Source organism: Megascapheus bottae, chromosome 20, assembly GCF_031878675.1.
Source record: "Megascapheus bottae isolate mThoBot1 chromosome 20, mThoBot2.hap1, whole genome shotgun sequence".
Lineage (NCBI taxonomy): Eukaryota > Metazoa > Chordata > Mammalia > Rodentia > Geomyidae > Megascapheus > Megascapheus bottae.
In genome coordinates this window covers 38,175,343-38,199,481 of record NC_143528.1, presented here as the reverse complement: position 1 = coordinate 38,199,481, position 24,139 = coordinate 38,175,343, and the positions used below count along the sequence as shown (strand labels likewise).

Genomic DNA, 24,139 nt, shown 5'->3' with positions numbered 1-24,139 from the left:
TTTTGTGTGTTTGTTTTTTTAATTCTACCACCTGGAATCCATTATCCTGCTCTCTCCTAGCTTGAAAAATGCCTGCTAAGAAATATGCTGCTAGCCTTGTGATACTTCCCTAGTATGCAATGAGCCACTTCCAAAATTCTTGTCTTTGACTTTTGATCATTTGATTTTTGTGTGCCCCTGTGTACTCATCTTTACGGTCTCCTTTGTGCAGCGGCCTATAAACTTCAAAATGGTTTCTAAGGGCCTTCTGTTTGTTCCTCAGGGAAGTACCCTGAGATGTTTAAGGCCAAGTGCCTCCTGTCCTGGATAATGTCATTCATGGGTCTCAGGAACAGTCTCCAGAGGCTCACCTGAGCTTGCTGTGTGTGGCTTCCCGCTAGGGGTGGGGGTACTAGGGGTGGGGGTGTTCTGAATGCCAGGATTCCACGGAGACCGTCTTCTGGGGGATGGAACGCAACAGGTAATAGGTCGCTTGAGATTTGTAGATAAGTCTAGGATGAAGCAGCCCTTTGTTGAGTTCTGTATTCTAGTTGCCATGAATCCTGAGTCCCCGCCCTTTTCCTGTTCCTATTTGATACCACACCAGTAAATGGTGCTGGGTGCTCAGGGTGGAGTGAGAACGTCAAGCTGAGGGACTCTGGGCTGTGGTTGCCTTGATGGGGGGCCACTCTGGGGAAAGCCAGCTCCCTTGCCTCGGTGTTTGCTGGTGGGAAGGAGCGATGGCTGCAGAGGTGCTGGATTTCCAGGACCCCACAGCATTAGGGTTCCCCAAGTTGGCAGAGGTGGGTGAGGAGCTAAAAACATTCCACTGGCTGGTATCATTTCCTGTTGCACTTACTTCTTTTTGGCATTTTGCAGAATAAAAGCCAGATGCATACATTGGTTCCATCCTTTTTAACCATTTTCACATAAATAAAAAACAATACCTATTTCTTAAGATAATTGTGAAAAATTGAAGGATGGACACAGCAATTCTAACCTCTGTCCTTATAGCAAGTTCCCGTCAAACATTTTATTGAGGGACTTTTGAAATGTGATTATTAAGTAGCTGTAGAAAAAGGTGACAATTCGGGAAGTCAGGGATGAGTACCGTGTTCTTGACCCCCTCACCCCATCCCTCCTCCCCATTACTTCCCTTCCCTGGAGGAGTGAACTGAACTTTCCTGTTATTCAGTTCTCTGTATTTTATAAACACCACAGCCAACTAACAGAAGGCTTCCATAATCACCCAGGCTTTCTCCACACACCTCTCCAGCCCCACAGCTTAACCCTCTGGGCCTTACCACTACCAGCCCATTTCAGCAACACAGTCTGGGCACTGCAAGAATGGAAAGCAAGTGGAATTACCCATTTTGTAGTCTTTGAATTGTGGCCTTTCTCATTTAGCATAATGCATTTGAAATGCTTTCATTACATAAACATAACACAAGGTATTCTATCCACCTGGAATTTATTTTGTGTATAATAATGCAATTGGAATCCAATTTACATAACAGCATCTATTGAACCATCTTTTTCCTGTCATCTGTATGCAGCCTCAGTCATACACTAATACTCCATACATATGGAATTTGGTGTACATGCTCCATCCTTTTCTCTTAGACTATTTTCCATTCCCAAGCCAATAGAACACTAGATTCTTTTATATAATTTTTAAACAGGCTTTGTTTTTAGATCCATTTCAGGCCCACAGAAAGCACATTCATGGCCCTGTCCCCACCCATTATCAGCCTCTCCTGTGGAATTGGTTCGTTTGTTTCAGATGCACATTAATACATGGCTAGCAGAGTCAGGCATGGTGGCCCACACTAGATGGGCATTTGTGCCTACTGCAGGCTCTGCCAGCCTGGTCAAAGACCAGGATTCCCCTGGAGTTCCATCTTGAGGCAATGTTCCTTTCTTTAGCCTTCCTGGAGACTGAAGAGGAGCCAGATGGCTGCATCCACAGAGGGACCAGCTGATCTAATCACCGCTTGCCATGCAGCAACAGTGAGCTGGACCTAGTGTGTGTGGCCTCTGGTGGCTCATCAGCCATCCTTGTCTCATTACTTGCCTTGAGAATGGACTTCCCACACAAGGCTTTCACATGTACTGCTTGCCACTGTCTCTGTTTTATAAAGAACATAAATAGATACCTTGCTCATTAATTTTCTGCTTTCCTCTTATAGAAGTATTTATGGCTGCAAATTTCCAAGAACTGCTCTGACTGCACTCTGGAAATTTTTATGTGTTTTATTTTTATTTGGGTTCAGTTCCTGTCTTTCAAAGCAGTGTCTAGGAAGAGGTGGATGAGGCCCCGAGTGATATGGCTTCTCGTTGGAGATCCCAGCCCTTGTGCGGTGGTCTTAGTTAACGTGGCTCATTGTTACGTAAGACTTAGTCCAACGCTATTGGCCCACTGTTGTTCAGAAAACTCAAGTCTCTTTTTTATCAATATCAATAAATGCCCCCAATCAATGCTAGGTAAATACTACTTTGCTTGTTATTCCTCTTGGTGTTGGAGAATTGTGCTCCTGCATTCCAAGTGTAACTAACCACACAGTTAGAAGGGAGTTTGTTAAAAGTTCACTCATTATACCTAGATATTCTGTTGCAGAAGATTATTCCGTATTGTAGACTACCCTGTTTTCAAGAATGGAAATCTTCCTGTGATGTGATCTGTGAGTATTTATGTAAGGCTATAACTTTACTATCTTTCACTACATCATTTAATTTAGTAATTCATATTATTCATTTTTTCTTTCAGTAATAATTGGATAGTGCAAGTATTTGACATATTGCTTTATGTATCTCGATGATTTTGATCAATAAAAGGAATAAACTATCTAAATTAAATACTCATATTCAGAGAAGAGGTTGTCCAATAAGGAAGTTCGGCTTTTAAAACTTTTCTTATAATCTGAATGAGATTCAGTATTGAAATTTCAATTAACCACATTCATTAAGAGTAGTCAAGAGATGGAAGACATACTTTAATTTTGAAAGTTTCTTTTAAACATTGGGAACTATTGTTATATAAAAATGCTATGTGTGGAATGCTAACCTTTCAAACAACTCAAAACAATATGAAAATGTTAAAGCTGGTCTGAAAATCCCACCAATACCAAGTACAGCTATTTCTCTAAATGGAGGGATACCTAGAGGCCTGAATAGATGGAAAGAATAAAAATATTAAATTTATATCGTTTAACAGAGAAATACTAAAGCTAAGTGAAAGGAATCATTTGATTATGAAGTGTTAGTCTTCTTTCATCTTAGGAGACAGTGATCACTAACAGCATTCTTTTAAAGTGGAGGGGAAGAAATCGTGAAAATCATTTAGCAAATCATTTTCTATTCTTGTGATGATCAGCCAGATACAAATGTTACATGAAATACTCTTACTTTACCTTTTTTTCAACTACTTTATTGTCTTAAAAATATTGCCTGAGCCAAACAAAACACACCATGAGCTTTATTCTGAAGGTCACTGGAAGCTATGTCATTTGTAGAGAAATCTTTCTCCTGCTACGAGTTAGAGAGGGAAAAATGTCAGTTCTCAACATTATCCTCACATGGTCCAGGGTAAAAAGACTTTTTCTGATGAAAGTGTTTTTCTCAATATCCTGCCTTACTAATAATAGATAAAAATGTGTCACCAGCTGAGAATACAATCATGAAAAGAATGCCAGTTTATTTTTTTTAATCTTTTGGTTACTTTCTGATAGGTAACTTTGTTACCTTGTGAAAGTAAGCTGGCTGAAGGGCTGAAGTAAATTCCCTACCACTGGAAAAACGCAACCATGGAATGGATGCTCCCAAGCCAAGATCCAATGAATGACTGGATGGATGGATGGATGGATGGATGGATGGATGGATGGATGGATGGATACATAGATATATTTCCTTTTGACCCCAAGTTTCTGTTCGTTTAATTTTTATGAACTTCTTTCTTTGCAAGGAATACACTCCATGAAGCAGAAAGTTGAAGAGTGGGTTGGAGGTGGGAAAAAGACAAGACAGTACCAAACTTCTTTTGCCTTTGTCCTAATCTCATCTTAAAGCCTCGCCCTATGATGCTCATGCACATGATTGCCCTGCGCTGTGTGACTTAGCTCAGCTTGCCTACTAGAAGGAAGCAGATATGTATCGGGATTTGCTTTTTCAGGGCAGCTGACAAGCTTTTCACTTCTCTGAAGCTTAACTGAAAAACGGGTCTCCAGTGCATTCTGCCATACAAGTAAATGCAGTCTTTCCTCTTGTCCTTTGGCCGGCAGTTGTCAAAAGGCTATGGTTGCAATTAATGCTAAAAAGAAAAAATAGCAGACAAACTACAGCAGAACTGGGGGATTGTTGATAGAACTAATGAGGTTGGCATTTTTTAAAATTAGATGAACTATAAAAAGGCTACCCGATGCTGGATGCCTTAAGAGCTGGCTTAATGAGAAAGACACTGTGTGGTTTTTCTGGTACCTCAAAGGTTACTTACTGATTTGGAAATTGTCTTCACACTTTACTGACTTTTAAAATCTCTTGATCAAAAACAGACACCTATTTGCTATAAATATGCATGTTTTACCACTAAAGCAATGTCTTTTTTCATATATTTTTATTATAATTAATAGAAGGGTTACATTATATTCACAAACATTGATACCCTTTCTCATGACTTGGTCCCCATTTCCCTCTTCCCACCCCCGCCCCTCATCTACATAGCAATACATTTATAACCAGAAACTGTACTAAGCTCTGCCTGAAACATGCCATTTTAAACAGAACCCTAAAATCTTAACTTAAAGCAATGTCTTACGTATAAGTATTAGTTACTTGATTGTCAGTTATTCTGGGTGGATAGCAGTTGGAGGAATGTGGGGAGACAGAGAGAGAAGAAAACGGAGTGAGTGAGCATTGCCACTGCCAGGAGTGGAGACAGATGACAAAGAGGAAGAAACAGTTGGAGGACTTGGAAGTCTGAAAGGAACAATTTTGCAGAGGTCACTTTGGGATCCGCCTAATTACAATCTGATTTTTTGCTCATTTCGAGTAGATCACACTGACTTCTTTGAAACAAAGCAATTTGTAAAATACATACATATGTGGTCTAGCAACGGTAGTATTCTAGATTTCTTTCTTTAAAAGGGACATATGTCTGCCAAACGAAAGAAGGATGCTCCTAGTTGTATTATTTGTAATGGCTCAGCCACAGGAAACAACAGAATTATCCATCACCAGCTCACCAACACCAATTCACTCTGTGCAAGCAGAATCGCAGGGCGAGCTGACTCGGGGACCAGCAGAGCCGCTCCGTGAGGCATCGCAGCAGTGGGCAGATGTCCTGAGCCTGCCTTCCTCCTTTACTTGTTTCAGATCTTGACATAAGTACTCAGTTACCTATAACTTCTGAAAAAAATAATCCCCAAGTATTTCATTGCTTGACACTCTTCTAGAAGATTCCAGCAGATGGAATCATTCCGTGCACACGTGCAACCCCTCTCCCCAGTGAGGCAGAGCAGCTGTTTTGGGCTTGTGGCCTGTCACCAAGTCTTTGGATGGAACAAGGCAGGAAAAACAACCTACAATCGTGAAATCATGACTGCGTTCAGTAGAAACTGCAAGGATTCAGAAATGTAACACAAAATTAATCCACAGTAGAATTTGCGGGAATTCACCCAAATTTTATGTGACAACTCCTTTGACAAAAATGACGTTGGTACATGTTCACGCTGATCCTGTCAATACTGACTTCACCACTAAGCCAATTTAAGTATAAATACTTTCCAAAAGTAAAGGCTTGCACAAACTCTGTGGAGGAGAAGGCGGGAAGTAATGGGGCAGGCAGTTTTCTTGGGTCATCTATCTCCCTGGAATTGCCAGAATTCCACTGTTGGGGTAAAAGTCACAAAAACAGGATGTGACCATCCAAGAAGGAAGTTCCACCAACTGTCAAGGGCTGAGGGGCCACATTGGTCATGAATCTTGCCAGAAATTACACAGAAAACCATTTGGAGAGGAAAGCAAAGCCCAGGACTGAGTTGTCACCGTTATTTTTCTGTAAGTAACCTTTTTCTGCATCTGTTGAGATTAAGTCAATTCATATGCCCCCTCTCTCACCCTCTCTCCTCTCTCCTCTCTCCTCTCTGAAACAGATTATTTCATTTGTAGAGCATATTGCCCAGTGTAGAACAGAATGGGAGGTTAATGAACTTCAATCTCATGTTTGTACTCTATAAAATCAGGTGCTTTCATCAGTGGTCACCATCCCCACTATTCATGGGATCCTCTTGATTCTCCACTCAAATTGTAAAGCAATTATTGTCCCAGCTTCCTGTGGCAGGGTAAGTGCTTGCTGGGAAAAGAACATGTCATTCCCTGTCTTAGAATCTCTACTGTCTGTATGTTCATGGAAGCTGAATCTGCTGAATTCTGCTTCTTTTTCCCACCTCTGAAGATCTTTCTTTGGAATCACGATGTTTTTAAGATAATCAGCTACCATTTCTCAGATGTTCTATACCTTTGAGGCTACTGGGCTTTCAGTGTGTGATAGACAGAAATGGCATGAAGCAAAAGGCATAGCTGAACAATAGTTCAAATTGGCATTGGTGCAGAATTCACTGGAGGAAGTGGTAGGAGGCAGAACTGAAAAGGTCCACTAGAGGAATGGTATAGACACAAACCTAACACACAGTGTTACAGGCACACACAGTGTCTCCTGCAGCCTAGCCGTGGTAAGAAGATCACAGCAAGCATCATTGCAGAATGCAGTGCAAACTTTCCTCGTGACCAGTGGGACTGTCTTGATTGCAGAATAAGGTTTTCCAAAGTCTGCAAACTTTTGGTTACTTGCCCAAACATTTCCTGCTCACAAGAATCTCCACTTGCTGAAACACCTGCACAGCGTAGGCTCTTTGAGAGATCCTGGACCCGAGCAAACCACAGCCCTTTCTTTGAAGGATCCTCTGTCTGTTAAGAGAGGCAGACACTGAGACTGATAATTCATCATGCTCTTTCAGAGCAACTTCTCTGACAGATGACATATACTCTAATTAGTAAAAATTCACCAAGGGGGCAGAAGTCTGTGCCAGTCAAATCAGAAAGAAAGAGAATGACACACCACCCTTTCCCACGTCGAGGTGGTATTGCATTGCCTTACTCTGATTTCTTTCGTTTGCATTTTTGCCATCTCTGTGCTTGGTCACAACCTTCTTGTGTCTACACAGTTACTTAATTCATAGGCAAGCTGTGGACATGGGTAAGGCCAGCCTTCTCTGGATAAAGGAGAGACTGTGGAGAGAGAAGGAGAGATTCTGTGGATAAAGGAGAGGGCCGAGGGTATGCTGGATGTCAGAAAGTTGCTTTTCTTGGGAGAGTGGGCTGTGTGGGAGCAGGCCAGCTTGCCACTCTTCTGAGGGGAGATAATTATCTGCTGTGGAATTAGCCCGTGGCTCTCTCATGTTGGGTTGACTCTGCCCGATAATAGAACCTTGAGGAGACAAAGGTGTCTGCAATGTTAGGAAGCCCATCCATTGAACACATTTGTTGTGGTGGTGTGTTCCTCTACCTAACTTGGATAGGAGTCCCAAAGCCAAAGTCCAGCTGTGCAGGCCCTCAGTCCAGAAGTGCTTGATTTATTCCTCACACAGCCCTGGTCTTCCCCTTCTCGCTCGTCTTCCCCCCGTGGCTTGCAGATACTAAGTCCCTCCCTGTTTCTTAGTTTACTTTTCTCAAGCAGCATCTGGAATGCCACTGTCCTCTCAGAAGATTGGTGGCTTAGTCTCCTTTAAGACTTTCCCTCAGCCCTCTTCTAACCAGGGCCACTGCACCAACTCCCTCCCTCCTCCTTCAGGGCAAGAGACAGCCTTCAGTCAAAGACAAGAGATGGGGAGCAGCTTGGAGAGATCCTTCTCCAAACCACAGCAGCTTCATTTACCAACCTGAGGTGACCCGTCACCTTCCCACGAATGGACGGCAGTCCCTCCCGTAGTGAATGATAGCCTGGACGGCCTGGGCCTGGGAGAGGATCCTGGGCTGCCTCCATTTCCTCTACTTGTGCCAGGCTCTGGCATTGCACTTACATTCCACTCAAACAGAGCCAGAGTCACAGAAGACACGAGCTGAGGTCTTGGGCCTGCCTGTGCAAGGTTCTCTGTTACACTACAAGGAAGGAAGAGCAGCTCTCAGTGTGAAAACTAGATAAATAAAACTCTTTGGAATCAGTGCCTAGAGAAACATCCGTGCTTTCTGGGACCAGTTTGAAAGTGGAAGCAGAAATGACTTCGATGCACACAGCAAGCAGAGTTGTAGCCCAGTTAGAAACAGAATAGTAATAATCTCCACAAGGCATCTTTCTTGGAGTGAGGGGTGGAGCAGAAGTGGGATGGGGAGGGAGAACCATAGGCGTCTCCTTTACTTCAGAGAAGCAAAACCACGAGACAGACTCGCTGTCTCTGAGCAGAGAAGACATGAGGCTCATGGTTCAAATTCACTGTCACTTCCTGTGCCCCCTTCCTACTCCAAAAGAACAGAAAGTCAACACTTTTGGAAAGTTAAATGGGATCATAGATGAACGACATCTTTAAAGTAACACCTACATTGTCCCGTAATTCATGCTGGGTTCTGTTTTGCTTGGGATCTTGGTCTCCCATTTCTACAGCAATGAGATCACCCAATCCACAGACAAGTGATCTCATCTTCAGTGGGAAATAACCCCCGTTTGTGGATTCTAATAGTAAACATTCATTGTTAATTTTTTAGCCTTCAATAATACTCAAATAATGGAGGAAAGCATTGTTAGTGATAATGGAGAAATAATTAGCCATAAGCTGGGACTGCCCAGGACAAACTAGAAAGGTGGCTCTAGCTGAAAATTAGTTGGGCACAGTTGGGAACCCATTTTCAGTTAGCACAAAGAAGCACCATCTGACTGATTTTTAGGGCTCTATTTCAGGGCTCTATTCCTAGCCAACGAATGACCAATGGAATTAATAAGAAAGTTCAAAGTTCTTCTCCAGATGCTGCAATTGACATCATGAAGACTCTGAATGGGCAGTGTGTATGTGTGTGTGTGTGTGTGTGTGTGTGTGTGTGGTGTGACTTCAAAGTTGATTTTGTCACAATGACATGGTTGTTCTTGCTGATGAGCTGTGAAATTCCGATTTCATGGCTTCCCGCTCATTGTTAATATCAAACAAGAAGAAAGTAAGCTTTGGTCAGACCTTATCATTGCGATTATTTTTGACACCTCATATTTTTGGTCTAAGGCACAGCCAGCCTCAACAGCCTCAGATGCTGTGGCGCTATGACACACGGAGACTAAGCCGTGTCGTTCTAGAACTACACCTCGAATGTCTGCTCTCCAAGCAGTCCACACCCTGTCATCACCAGATCATGAAATGAGCATTGATTGTGTGTTAGAAAGACCTGGAACTCAAGCGTGAGGCTGTGGAATCCAGGGAGACGTGGACCCCAGGGAGTTGTGGCTCTGTGCAGGAAACACTGACCTGTTTCCTCTCACTGTGCGCAAGCTCACATGGCTGGGACCTTAACAGTATGTGCTGCTTTTCGTTCACCACAATCATTTTCAGATGCATGTTGTGATAGGTAATCATGGGTGGTTTTACTATTCTGGAGAAAAAACTGTTATGATTCTTATGCTTTTACCTATGAACAAACATTTGGATCATTTCCTTTCCAGTTCAGGACTCTTACAAATAATCCTTCTTAAGCTTCATACACAAGCCTTTGTGTGGCTGGATAGTTTCACTTCTCTTGAGTAAGAACCAAGGTGATAGCTAGATCATATGATAGACTTTTCTTTTTTGGTAGCCATGGGCTTGAACTTGAGGCCTGGGTGCTGTCCCTCAGGTCTTTTGCTCAAGGCTAGCACTCTCCCGCTTTGAGCCACAGCTCCACTTATGGTTTTCTGGTGGATAATTGGAGATAAGAATCTAATGGACCTTGCTTCCGAGGCTGGCTCAGAATGACAATCCTCAGATCTCAACCTCCTGAGTAGCTAGGGTTACAGGACCAGTATGTGGTAGACTTTTATTTAGCTCTTTCCATTTAGAGACTTACTGGGATTTGAACGCCTCAGGGTTCTGTGCTTGCGAGGCAGTACTTGAGTCATGTCTGCAGGCCATTTTGGTTTTCATTATTTTTCAAATAGGGTTTCATGTATTGGCCTAACTAAATGGGCCACAATTCTTGTAATTATGCTTCCCACCCAAGTTGGGTAAATAAACATGTGCCACCACGCTGAACTTCTTATTAGTTGAAATGGAGTCGGGAATTTTGGTCCAGGCTGACGTTGAGCCACAATCCTCACAATAGTCACCTCCTAAATAGCTAACAATGACTGGTGTGAACCACCACACCCAGCTTTGTTCAGCCTTTCAAGAACCCTCAGACGTATTCTTTTGGAACTTGATTATGCATGGATGCGGTGATTTTATACTTTGGTTTTAGTTTTCCTGTCCCTGGTGACTTAATGATGCTGATCTTGTGTGGGTGTTAAGTGTTTCCCAAAGTTCTGGTCCAGCTGTTGGAAGCTGACGGAAGCCTTTCAGGGGTGGGGCTTCGTGGGAGGTTTGAGGTCACTGGGGTCATGGCTTTGAAGGAGATTATGGGACAGCAGTCTGCGCTCTTCCCTCTCCCCACCTGGGCTTGGAGGTGAGTGGGCTTCATTCAACAAACTTCCTCTAAAATTTCCAAACCCAGATACTAAAATAAATCTGTGTGCCTTCTAAGTTGAGCGTACCTTTTCTCCAGTATCTTATTGCAGTAACAGGAAGCAGAGTAATGAAAGAGCTTGAGCATCTTTTCCTGTACCTAGCAGCTACTCATTTTTCTTACCAGCTACTTCTGTTTCTTCCTTTTCTGAGTGTGTATTGAGGTCTTTTACATATTTTTTATTTGAACTTTTTTATTATTGAATTGTAGCATCTTACATATCTTCTGGACACAACACTTGTATGCAGAACACTTGTATGCCTGTCTTGTCTCACTGATTGAATTTTGTCTATTCATTTTCTAGTGCTACCTTTTGATGAGCAGGGGCTTGATCAAGCTTATCCGTCTACTTCTATGTTTCTTGCTTTCTAAAGTCTATGAAATAAATCCCCAATCTAAGATCATGGTTAGGGTCTTCTAAAAGCATTAAAGAGTTTGCCTTCAAAATCCAGTCACTCTAACACCATTTGTTAAAGAGACTAACCCTCCCACCATGGTTTTTGTGCCTCTGCTGAAAAACCAACTGAGCTCATGAGCGTTCTGAAGTACGTTATGCTCTTCTATTCATCGTTAGTGTCTCTACTCCTACAACACTGCCTCAGAGTGTAACTCCTCCACCTTTGTCTTCTCCGAGGTACATTAGCAATAATAGATTGTATTTCTACATAGATTGAAGTGTCGTGTTTATTTTTAAGCCAGTTTTGCCAAGCATTTGCCTCTTTCATCTGCATTACTGAGTTTATTGAAAACTAGAGTGAGACAATTCCTTGCTGACGATTCCTCAAGAGGGGTTCAAGAGATGCTACTTGTTTCACATCAAATGGAAGATGGGGTGAAGAGCTTTCCCCATGACCTGGACTCAGCTGAGACCCCAGAATAAGACCCCATGGAGTGGGGTTCCCCTAGCTCAGGAACAGTGGCAAAGCTAAGGCCCCGCCCTGCAGACCAAATGTACTCACCCACCCTAAGAAGAGATAACCAGGAGAAGAGTTTAGCTGATGATTGCACAGCTGAGTGCCAGATTCCAGGAGCTGCCAGCAGGTTGCTGGCACAGCCTTCTCTCTGGTACCTCTCTTTCATCCATCTCAGTATTGCTGGGTGACAGTTCCACTTCCTCCACCCACAGTGAGGACAGTGTCTTTTACAGCTGGTGGACAGAGCTCTGCAGGACAAAGCTGAGCTAGCACTAAGCTTATCTCAGTGCTTTCTCCTCAGGAGAGCATAACCCTAAGTGCTGAAGAACTGCAATTCAGTACAACACTCAATTCTGTCACTTTTTCTGTCAAGAAAGCATATCAGCATCCATCACTGTGGCAAGGCTGAGTTCCAACAGTGAATTTTTGAACAACTACATTCATTAAATAAACATGTATAATATTGACAACTCACAACTTTAGTTTCATTTCTATTATTGAAATTTGCTCCATAAAAGGGTTTGTGTGAGGGATAACTGGGACACAGCAAAATATCTCCCTAGACTGAGAGGTAAAATAGAAATATGACAGTTTTTCCATATGCCATAAGCCAGTCAGTTGATGCCATAAGAGGAAAACACGGGGTGGGGAAGGGGTGGTCTGCTTTTCCCCTTTGGGTTTTAGTCAGGCATGTTGGAGGCACAGGCAGTATGGGGGCTTATGAATCCTGGTTTTCTACTTTCTCATCCATTGGTGTTTGCTTTCTTTGTTTGAGTTTTGTGGTCCTTTTTCAGTTTACCTAGCATATGATTAGCCCTACTTTCAAATCAAAGTTCAATTTTGGTTTCTCACATGAAGATATTTTCAGAATTTCCAAGTCATTGCAATTTTGGTTTATTCTTCAACTGAATAAATATGTATAGATAATTTGTTTTGTATATACCTTAGTCATTCACTTCAATATAGACTAACCAGATTTTCTAAGAATCTTTGTTTATGGCTCCTGTAATTTGGTACATAGGTTTGTTACTGCAGCTCTTATTGGCAAGTGTGTCACTGATCAACATAGAACAATCAGTCACTATATAACAATCTAGAATTCTGGTACCTAGTGAGTCTCCCTGTCAGGCACTTTCACTGTCACAACATAAGTGTCATTGTGTTTCATTGCAGGCAAAAATGTAAATAAATGTCTCCTCATCAAAGAGAAAGTTAGAATAAGAATTCAAACATTTGTTAAAAATGTTTCATATGACCTAGAATTCATTCTCCCAAGAATTTATCCTGAAAAAAAAACATATTCCAAAATGCATCTCCAAATCCACCCACACAAGTGTTTACTTCTTAGTTATTTATAACAGGAAATTTTTGGAAAGACTTAAGATGTTCAGATTAGCAAAGGAAGATAAATTTTGCTGTACTCAGATGATGAAATACTAAGATGGCATGAAAAAATTATGTTCTGAAATGAAAATGAAATAGTAGAATATTAGTGATTTATAAATGAAAAAAAAAGTTGACCAAAAAAAGCATGTGATGCTGGGCATGTTGGCTCACGCCTGGAATCCTAGCTACTCAGCAGCCTGAGATCTGAGGTTTGAGGTTCAAAGCCAGCCTGGGCACTAAATTCTGTGAGACTCTTATCTCTAATTAACCAACCAGAAAACCAGAAGTGGTGCTGTGGCTCAATGGGGTAGAGTAGTAGCCTTGAGCTGAAGAGCTCAGGGACAGTCCAGAGTTCAAGCCCCACAACCGACAAAACAAAATAAAACGGAATGCATGTGATATAAGTGCAATACCAGTTGTTTCAAGTAAGATATATGTGTTAAGATATGTGTGTTGCTCTGATACTACCACTCAAAAGGCAAGATTTAGTAGGAAGTAATCAAGCATGCAGATAGATAGATAGATAGATAGATAGATAGATAGATAGATAGATAGATAGAGATATTGCCATTAACATAGCAATTTGAGAGGAAGGAAATGTATATATATATACATGGCCCAAATCTTGAGAAGGTAGACTCCTGGACAGAAAGAACTGTTAGGTGTATTAGCAGAGCTGTCACCAAATTGGACTTGCAATCCATCTTGCAGATGGATTGCAGAAGGGTGATCTAGATCTGCAAGAGACCCTGTGAGAAACTCTTTCTGGAGACAGGTATGGTGAGGCAGTGGGTTATGGCACTGGAGATGGGGAGACATGGTGAGACACTTGGGAAATACAGCAGGCTGAATCTTTAAGTGTCAAGAAGAAGACACTAAGACTGATCTCTGCGGTAGACATCTCTTTCAATGCTGTCCAAATGCCTGAGAGAAATAATTGTGAGGAAGGATTATTTGGGATCACAGTTACAAATCCCAGCCCAGCAGGGGAGGGAAGGGTATAAAGCAAAGCATTCACCTGATGGCAGCCAGGAAGTTGAAACAGACAGTGGTAGATTGTAAGCCATTTGTTTTATCTTAGGTAGAGTTAGGCTTCAGAGTAATCATTTAAATGTTTTCAAACATCTGATTCTCAATTCTGTTTTCCAAATAGAAATTTCTGTCCATGTGTAACATTGTTTATGAGCAAATATGATGTTATATTCAAATATAGAATATAGAATTCCTTGCTACACAAAAGAATAAACATAAATGAATTTTTCAAATTGGAAAAAAAACAGAACTCTACTGCTTTTTAAAATGAAAGGGTAAATTTCCCCGATCACTTTCAGTATTTTAAAACTGGTGTGATCCCACCTGTATTAAGAAACCACCGTGTAGATTCCAAAATGACATCTTTTATTTGTAAAGTGAGCTGTTAAAATTCCTGGATAGGAAGCCAGGAGCATGGCCTAGTGGTGGAGTGCTTGCCTAGCCTGCACAAAGCCCTGGGATCCATTTCTCGGTACCACATACTCAGAAAAAGCCAGAAGTGGTGCTGTTGCTCAAGTGGTGGAGCACTGTCCTTGAGGATAGCCAGGGACAGTGCTCAGGCCTGAGTCCAAGCCCCCAGGACTGACAAAAAAAATTTCTGGATAAATCTGCTGTTTCTGTTAGAACATCATCCACATTTGCCAGAGGTCTAGTTTAAGGCTGGGACAGGTCACCTACAGGGCTAGAGAGAAATGTTGCAGACTCACCCAAGTTCTAGCGCTTATCTTACCCCAAGCTTCTAGGGGAGGCTTGTGTACACACCGGAGCTTCGAGTTGTTGCTCTGCAGATTCCTGTCCTCAACCCAGACAGCCATGACTGCTGGAAGTGAATACTCTGTCAGGAGACATTGTCTGTGGATGACCGAGTGGCCATTGAAAGGACCTGGTATGTCATTTCCAAGTAGGGAAATTGTCATGAATTAGGTATGGATTAGGCATCTTGCACAGCAGGGAAGAACTAAAAGTCCCTTTGCCTGTGCCTCTTTCACTCTTCTTCTACATAAACATCAGCCAGCTCACCCGTGACCTGACTGGCAAGAATCCGGACTTGGACTTGCCACGGCCATTCAGCTGAATGCAAAGGGCTTGATCCCCGCAGAAGTCTTGCAGTCCTGCACTTCCTTCTTGGAAGACCGGTTTTGGTCCTTTATGTCACTGCTTTGGATTGATGGTGTTTGGCCAAGGGCTTAGGTCCCACAAATAGGAGACGAGATGAGAGCTATCATGTCTTAATTACAGGCTTCAGTCCTTCCCCGGGGACTCTGTAAAATGCCTTTATAAGTACTGGAAGTAATAATTTTATGAAGTGCCTGCAACTTAACCATATAAAATTCTGTGGCAAATGGTCTTATTTTCATGGAAATATGAGTATTGTGAAGCGGGGGAAGATAAACTTTAGGAATGTGAGCTGGACGGACGCTCCTCTAAGACTATATTTACAGCTGTGAGTTGTTGAAGCAACACAACAAATGTCATCCAGTGACTCCACAAACATTCTCTGGGAATTGTGTGCAACACCATGAAGGGGTATAAAGAATCATAAGCAGGGCGTATCTTTAAAAAAGACTGAAATCATAGAGGTTTGATGGCGTTTGTACAATTTGAGTGCCAGGAGCCAACTACAGGCTATGCAGTGTCATAGGTGTAGAGGAGATGGCAGTGAAATGAAAAGACAAAAAATTCTGCCTCCGAGTTTAAGGACAAAAAAGTAAATAAGCAAAGAAGGCAGCAGTAAGTGCTCTTGGGAAAAGTAGCCATTTCTCAGTACCTAGCGAAAGGGGAAGAGAACCGAGCCATAGAAGGCAGTGGGCTGAGGACTGCACTTCCGTAGGCTGTGTGGTCCAGGAACCCTTCATGTGGAGATGAGAAGATATTGAGACAGGAGACTCACGAGGCCATGGTGGCCCGAATAAGGACAACAATGTTTGAAAAATTAGCTAGGTCAGGCCGGGAGCGTGGCCTAGTGGTAGCGTGCTTGCCTAGCATGCACTAAACCCTGGGTTCAGTTCCCCAGAACCACATACGCAAAAAAAGCCAGAAGCAGTGCTGTGGCTCAAGTGGCAGAGGGCTAGCCTTGAGCACAAAGTGTCCAAGGACAGTGCCCATGCCCTGGGTTCAAGCCCCGGGACTGGCACAAAAGGAAAAGAAAAGAAAGAAAGAAAAGCTAGGTGATGAAAGAGACTCTTTCTAAGGAAATAGGACATAAGAGAACATGACGACTTCAATTGCTAGCTTTGTCCTGAGCTTCCTAAGGGGAAATGATTCTATTTTGAGTGTGTTGAATTATTTCTTCAACACAAGGAAGTGTCTCTAAGGAGGCATGTTCTCAAAGGGTCCATGCAGCAGGATCCTGTCTTTGCCAAATTACTACGGGGTTTTGGCTTAATACATGTATTATGGCAAATAGCCCCCTCTTTTCCAAAGAGGCCAGTGAGACAAGCCTTGTTGTTGTTGTTGTTGTTGTTGTTATGGTGGTACTGGGGCTGTACTCCAGTCTTCACACTTGCTAAACACTTATGAACATTCTCTCACTTGATCCCACCAGCTACCCTTTAAAAAAAAAACTTTAGTTGTTTTTTAAATAGGATCTTGAAGTTTTTCCCAGGGCCAGCCTCAAGCCTTGATCCTCCTGTCTATGGTCTCTCATGAAGCTGGAAGGCAAGCTCATATTACCACATTTGGCTTATTGAGATAGAATCTCACTAACTCTTTATATGGGATGGCTTTGAAGTGCAATCTTGCTGATCTTCCAGTGGCTAGAATTACAGGCCAGCCCCTGCAGCCAGACCAGGAAGACCTTTACAAAGAGCTCTAGTGTGCATCTTTGATACCCTGGGATAGAATTACTGCCATGCTGAGTTTCCTAAGCCAGCCAGAAGATCCTGAAGAATACTGTGCCTCTTGCAGAAGTGTGAGGGATAATTTAACATCTCCCAACATGGGCTCTTGCCTTGACTGTGATGGCAGGAACACTGATATCACAACAGTGGCCACCCATCCACCCCAGAAGAGTAGGGAGCCCTCTACCTCATACTGGGCAGGCCCCATGGGCCAGGTCTTGTTCCCTTTAATGCTATATGTCCACACAGCACACATTGTGCACCCGTCCTTGCCCCCTGTGCCCTCCCTCACCTCTGCTGTGTCTCACCTTGTTTAGTATTTACATTTATGATCAGAATGTTCAGAAAAAACTCAACATATTGATTCTCAGGGGAGCAGCTCCCTTACTCAGAACCTGGGATAAGCACTGTATAGCTTCAGCCCCAGTTAAAGGAAGGAGAGAGCAAGGGAGACCTTTCCAGAGAGGCACTGCAATCATGTCCACTGGTCTGTGGTACTCTCATGGGGACACAGAGGCTGAGCAAAGCGAGCAACTAGAGATGCTGCTTGTCTTCACCAGCTGAGATCCAAACCTAGCCATATTTGCTGTCACCACAGACCACAGTGAGAAGCCCATTGGAGCTCTCCCCAGGAAATACCCTCACATGCAAAGACGTATACTCAACCCAGGGCTCTTGTGTTGTGAGACCAGGGCTTCCATTCATGGTAGACAGCACTCTTAGAGAAAATTCCAGGTAGATGCCACAGAGATGTTTGGCTGACTAAGAATGCCCACAGGTGGCTCTTTTGGGTCATTACAGTATAGCTAAGTCATCTGGTCGACCCCAGGAGGATAAGAAACTGGGTCTGCTCTTTCTCTGTGATACCTACAGCTTTTCTCTGGGGCTTCATTGGATGCAGAGCATGTTCTTCCCAGGGGAAAGGGGCTGACTGGTATAGCCTGAACTTTGCTTGGCATTAAAGCTCCTTGGTGTAAAGCGTGGCACTTATTTGTGTAAGAGCTGTTTTCTCTTCTATGTTCACTAGCTGGAGAGACCACTGGCCGGACATTGAGAAACAATTAAGAGTGATTTTTCTCCCCTTAGGAGTGATTTGCATCCTCTTTGGAGCTCATGTGCTCTAAAGCCATTTATACACTAATTTTCAGAATGTGATGTGCTGTGGACAAGCCTGAACAGTACATTCTGACTTTTAAAATAAAGCAGTTAATGATGCTACCTTCCTTCTCCTTAGCTAGTGTGCAAAGCTTATTGTCATCCCATGATAGCCGGATATAGCTTGCCATGAATGCTTTCCATGCCAGTGCAGGGTCACTCAAAGCCCACAAAGGCTGAGTGTGGAAGTAAGTGAAATGACCAAGTCTATGTCTAGTCCTGACTTAGTCATGAAAGAGCTATGTGAGTTGGGAAAGCCACTTCCCTGCTCAGCTTTTCTGTCTTTGTAAAGAAGGACTGCTGATCTATCCATTCTCACCAGACTTCACTGGTGTTTAACCACAATCCGGTATCTCCCAGAGTTGTCATTAAAGAGATTTGTTAAGATTTCACATAGGTAAAATGAAGCACCAACCCCATGAGGTTAGAAGATTGACTGCACTTTCTGCTTCCATTCTGGGAGTCACCTTGATTCCGAAAGAAATTGTTGAACTTAAAAGAGGCTCCCTAATGACTAGCACAGAGCTGGAATTAGAAAACTCCATTTCTAGTCTTGTGGGTAAAGCAAACTCACATAGGAGACCAACACTCACAATAAATAAATAAATAAATAAATAAATAAATAAATAAATAAATAAATAAATGTTTCTTAGCAGCATCATGGAGGCAAAGCCTTGTTGTGACTTCATAACTAAAATAGGGCTGTCATGACTCAGGCTTTTCTAAAATAAATCCTATCGTCCCCTCCATATGTCCACTAGAAAAAACCCAGGTCAAAAATGAGAAATCAAATGTTTCCCTCCCACTTCCCCCCCCCCCGCCCCCGATTGGTCTCCATGTGGAGATATCATTTGAAATCATCACTTTCCATTTCTCCTTGGAATTTAGAAGCCTCCACAGTAGAAGAGAAGAATCTGAATTTCCAAAGGTTAGGAAATTACTGGTAGTGTTCAACCATGGACACCTATTCTATCAATGTCCATCTGGCCAGTTTGGGAAAATTAAGAAAGACTCAGAAATTCTACAGCAACTGAAGAGCAGAAGGAAAATCTCAGTGAAGGAAATTATCTCCAGGGACATGGGGATTTTTCCAAAGCCCAAGAATTAAATTAGGCAAATTCACATGCAAAGGATGACCTGACCTACAAGCATGTTCAGGAAATTAAAGTTGGAGCTATTAAATCCTTTTCAGGCAGAGATTGTTGAGGAGTAAAACCGGCTTGGTGATAAGAAAAACAGGAGACCCTGTTCTCATGTAGGTAGCTCGGAAGTCTGCCTCTTTTTACGAAGTTAATGAGAAAAAAAACCTGGAGGACTGAGTATCAAACAACAAATCAAGGAGGAAAAGCAGTAATACTCACAAAGAGAAAACAAGAGGACTGAGCAGAACTGATGCACAAAGGAACAAAACTGCAGAAGGAAAACAGAGTGTGGGAAAGAAGCAAGAAGCAGTAGTTTCAAGGCAGAGAAGCAAAGTCATAGAATATAGGGTAAGGCAGAAACAGGGGACAAGGAGACCCAGCCACTCATTTAACCAGTAGTGATAGCCAAGAAATCAGGGGCACAACAGAAACCAGGGCAGGTCTTTGAAGTCCCATTGTGCTGGGTTCAGGAATTCCAGAGTGAGAAAAACCCACCCGGAACTCCTCAAGTGGAATTTATTTCCTAGTGATTGATCCTTAACTTTGCTGCTTTTGCTTTGGTTTCTCCATGCTCCGATGAAGAGAGGAATGGTAGTAATATGTTTCTGCTGTCTTCCCACTCTAAAAAGTATCACCAGTCATCAAGATGAGAAGGATTGGCTCCTTCCTGTAATCCTAACTACTCTGAAGGTAGAGATCAGGAGAATCACAGTTCAAAAACAGCCCAGACAAAAAGTCCAAGAGATCCCCATCTCTACCAGTAAAAATCTGGATGTGGTAATTTCCATTTGTCATCCCAGCTCCATAAGAAATTAATAGGAGGATCATTCTCCAGGCTGGCCTGGACATACATACAAGACCTTTTTTAAAAAAAATAATGAAAGCAAAAATAAGACTTGAGTATGTGGCTCAAGTGATAGAGCACCTGCTTGACAAAAACAAAGTCCATTAAAATCCCATCATCATCACTGACCCAGAGAGGGAGAGGGAGAGGGAGAGGGAGAGAGAGAGAGAGAGAGAGAGAGAGAGAGAGAGAGAGAGAGAGAGAGAGAGAGAGAGAGAGAGAGAGAGAGAGAGAGGAGAGAAGAGAGAGCAAACCAATCTAAGAAGCAACTGGGGCAGAAGTTGTAGGGAGTTGACTTCTCTCAACTGAGACCGAGTTAGGAATGTCTGAAGAGTGAGGGTGACAGCAGGATGAAGGACTCCAATGGGAATCTCTGCTGAGCCTGCCTCCAGCTCCAGCTGCCCTTCCAAACAGAAGAAAACACATGAAAAAGATGAGCTGAGGGGCCGGGAATTTGGCGTAGTGGTAGAGTGCTTGCCTAGCATGCACGAAGACCCAGGTTCGATTTCTCGGTACCACATACATAGAAAAAAGCCAGAAGTGGTGCTGAGGCTCAAGTGGTAGAGCTCTGGCCTTGAGAAAGTCCAAGGACAGTGCTCAGGCCCTGAGCTCAAGCCCAGGACTGGCAAAAAAAAAAAGACGAGCTGAGAATGGGAGTAATATCCATAAAAGGAACCAGCCCTCTGCTCTCTTTTCTCGCCCTTTGGAAAGTATCTAAAGGAAGTATCATTCTGAATCCCCCTCCTAGCCAAAGCCATTTGACTTTTCAGGGGAGTAAGAAATTCCCAAGTAAAAGTAAATCCCATCCGACACCTGCCCCTGGTTGGGTTGTCAGACTGGGAGTAGGCGAATCTGTACTAGGTTTAGACATGTCTGGATGTTGTCCCACCCTTGGTGGAATAAACCAAATGGTTCTGTTTATGGAAAAGTCTTTGGCCTGGAAGTATCTCCCACTCAACATCTGAAAAGCCACTGTCCAAACATACTCTTGTATTAGCAAGCAAATATCCCTGAAAGATTGAGGCTGGAGACCAGTTTTACACCCAAATCTTAACGTTAGTTCTCCCCCAGCATATACTTCAGGGTGTTCTTGCAAATTAGCCCAGAGTGCTCTAGAGTTTGTTAAAAGCATAAACTCTTTTTTTTCTTTTGCCAGTCCTGGGCTTGAACTCAGGGCCTGAGCACTGTCCTTGGACTTTCTCAAGGCTAGAGCTCTACCACTTGAGCCTCAGCACCACTTCTGTCTTTTTTCTATGTATGTGGTACCAAGGAATCGAACCCGGGTCTTCGTGCAGGCTAGGCAAGCACTCTACCACTAAGCCACGCTCCTGGCCTTAAAAACATAAACTCTTTTACTCTTTCTCACTCTGTACCTCAGTTCCATGGAAGATCAACGGATGTTTCTAGTGGGGCAAGGGAAGAACTTGCTTTACTTCTTGCCATGTGCGTGTAACATGTGGGTCACAGGAAAGAAAGAGCCCAGGAACTTGACTCTGGGGAGTGAGGGAAGGAAAGAGGGAATGAGAAGCAGATGGCCAAATGAAATGGTGAGATTTATGAGCACAGAGCTGGGCTCCATAAGCAGAGAGTGTGTCCTTGAAGGAATCCTGGGAGATTCCGGGGCTCTCAGATCACTATAATAGCATTCACATTCATAGTTCATGCATTTTTTTTCTTTTTTGCTGTTCAGTAAAATTCTTCAAATAAGGAAAATATTCTCCCCCAACTAGATGATTTATTTAGAAATGAAATGGCCAGACAAGCTGATTTTCACTATACCTGCCTCATCCATGCCTGCTGTCACTCAACATGGGGAAAGGTGAGCGTTGTGAAATATGCTCATAATCACAAGGCTGGCCCTGGTACAAAGACGTGCTGCATGATAAGTAGTCATTGTAATGGAAGGTGAATTTTCCCTGGAATTGGCCATGTTCATCTGATACCCACAGTCATGTAAAGACTGCTAAAAATCACCAGAACAGATTCAGGAAGCATTTCTATATATTATTATTATTATTATTATTATTATTATTATTATTATTATTCAATATATTTTAAGATCTCATGAAGAGCGTAGGCCCTGAAATCAGACTGCCTAATATTAATCCCAGCCCTGCCAGAGACCACCTGAATAACTTTATCTGGACTATTTGGCCTCATGAGTTGATATTTCTCTGTGTGTAAAATACAAGCCATGTAACTCAATATCATTGATGGTGATTGAAATACATGGCAAATGCTCATCACAGAGCAGAGGGACAAAGGCCGCCATGAAATTCATGCAGAGCCCATAAAATTAAGAACCTTGAAGCAAAGGCTAAGGTTGGAGGATGGGGATAAGGGATAAAAGGGGTGACATCGTCAAGATATATCGCATTCAAAACTTGCCAGCCTTGGCAGGAGAATCATGAGACTCTAATTATCTACCAGAAAAGCTGAGGTGGAGCTATTGCTCAAAATCATAGAATACTAGCCGTAGGTAAAAATGCTCTGGGACAATAGCCCAGGACCCAAGTTCAAACTCTAAGTCTGGCAACAAAATACACACACAAAAAAAATAAAAATACAAAATACAAAACTTTAAAAAGGGAACAAATTCAAATATATTGGCTACATGTGCATAGCACTGAACCAGAGGCTGAAAGGGTATTTTCAAGTCACCAAATTTGAATGTAAATTATTTGAATGTATTCCAACTTGTGTTAAAATTCAGGCAGGACAATGTATATCATCTACTCGGTCAAGAGGTCATCTTTCAATCTTTGAGACTTCAAAGGAGACATCAAGTGATACTGTATTGCTGATCATGAGCTGTCCTAAGACCGTCACTGATGGCTTGACAAACCAAGTAAGGATGGTCAGACCAGCAAATGTTAGAGGTACAAATGCGTCTGCAATCATTTGGGAGTTTCTAACGTATAAAGATGTTTTCCTCACCAGTGGACCTATTGGCTTGCAGATAACATGCATAATTCTGTGTGTTTTCTTTCAGGGTCTTTCTTCCCTGAGTTCAAGCCCTCAGAAACAGTCTTCAAAATTGTATTTTGGCTCGGATACCTAAACAGTTGTATCAACCCCATCATCTACCCATGCTCCAGCCAAGAATTCAAAAAGGCCTTCCAGAACGTCCTAAGAGTCCAGTGTCTACGCCGAAGACAGTCTTCCAAGCACGCGCTGGGATACACCCTGCATGCTCCCAGCCACACCCCAGAAGGCCAGCGCAGGGACATGGTTCGAATCCCCGTAGGATCCGGAGAGACCTTCTATAAGATCTCCAAGACCGAAGGGGTCTGCGAATGGAAGTTTTTCTCTTCCATGCCTCATGGATCTGCTAGGATTACAGTGCCCAAGGACCAATCTGCCTGCACCACAGCCCGGGTGAGAAGTAAAAGCTTTTTGCAGGTCTGCTGCTGTGTGAGGCCTTCGACCCCCAGCCTTGGCGAAAACCACCAAATTCCCACCATTAAGATCCACACCATCTCACTCAGTGAAAATGGGGAGGAAGTCTAGAGAATGGGCCAGGTCAGAGGGAAGAAGGATGCCAGGTTATCTCTCTCTCTCTCTCTCTCTCTCTCTCTCTCTCTCTCTCTCTCTCTCTCTCTCTCTCTCTCTCTCACAAACACACACACACACACACACACACACACACACACTTCCTACTTGGAACACCAGGTCACCCTTCCTGGAGGAGCATCACTGAGTGAACAACCTGGGCATGGAGATGGAGAGGGGCTGAAAAGTATCAGGCAGAAGAGAGAAGGGGCAGGAAGTTCCCCAACCATCATAGTGACCATAGGCAGCAGGTCCCTGCAGCTGAAACCCCCACCCCACCCCAGCTATCCTTCCAAGCCTGTATTCCATGACTGACCCTTTCCAGGGAAAACACCACAGGAAACAGAGTTCCATACACAATCCAGAAGACTGTAAATGTAGGATTGTAATTTCCTCTTGACTATGTTGAGCACACAGTCTAAGTCTGGAGCTCTTTCTTGGTGGAAGAGGAGAATTTTATTTTCAGGCTAACCCTACCGACAGCTGCATTTGACATGTAAGAAGAGAGGACGTAGACAGAAGAGCTGTAAGATGGTGACCGATATCCTGGAACACTACTGTAAGAATGAG

The 24,139-nt window shown here is 43.0% G+C and overlaps 1 protein-coding gene across 3 annotated transcripts in view; it reads left to right on the top strand.

Moving 5' to 3' along the window:
• Adra1a (adrenoceptor alpha 1A) overlaps positions 1-24,139 on the top strand; it is a 68,094-nt gene that overhangs the window by 39,779 nt on the left and 4,176 nt on the right. For 2 of the 3 annotated variants that reach the window (XM_090353633.1, XM_090353632.1), the window contains exon 3: positions 23,010-23,395. In XM_090353633.1, coding sequence (XP_090209759.1) covers positions 23,010-23,395 — 386 coding nt within the window. Of the gene's footprint in view, positions 1-23,009; positions 23,640-24,139 lie in introns of those variants that run through there. The other variant, XM_090353631.1, reaches the window with a different exon arrangement.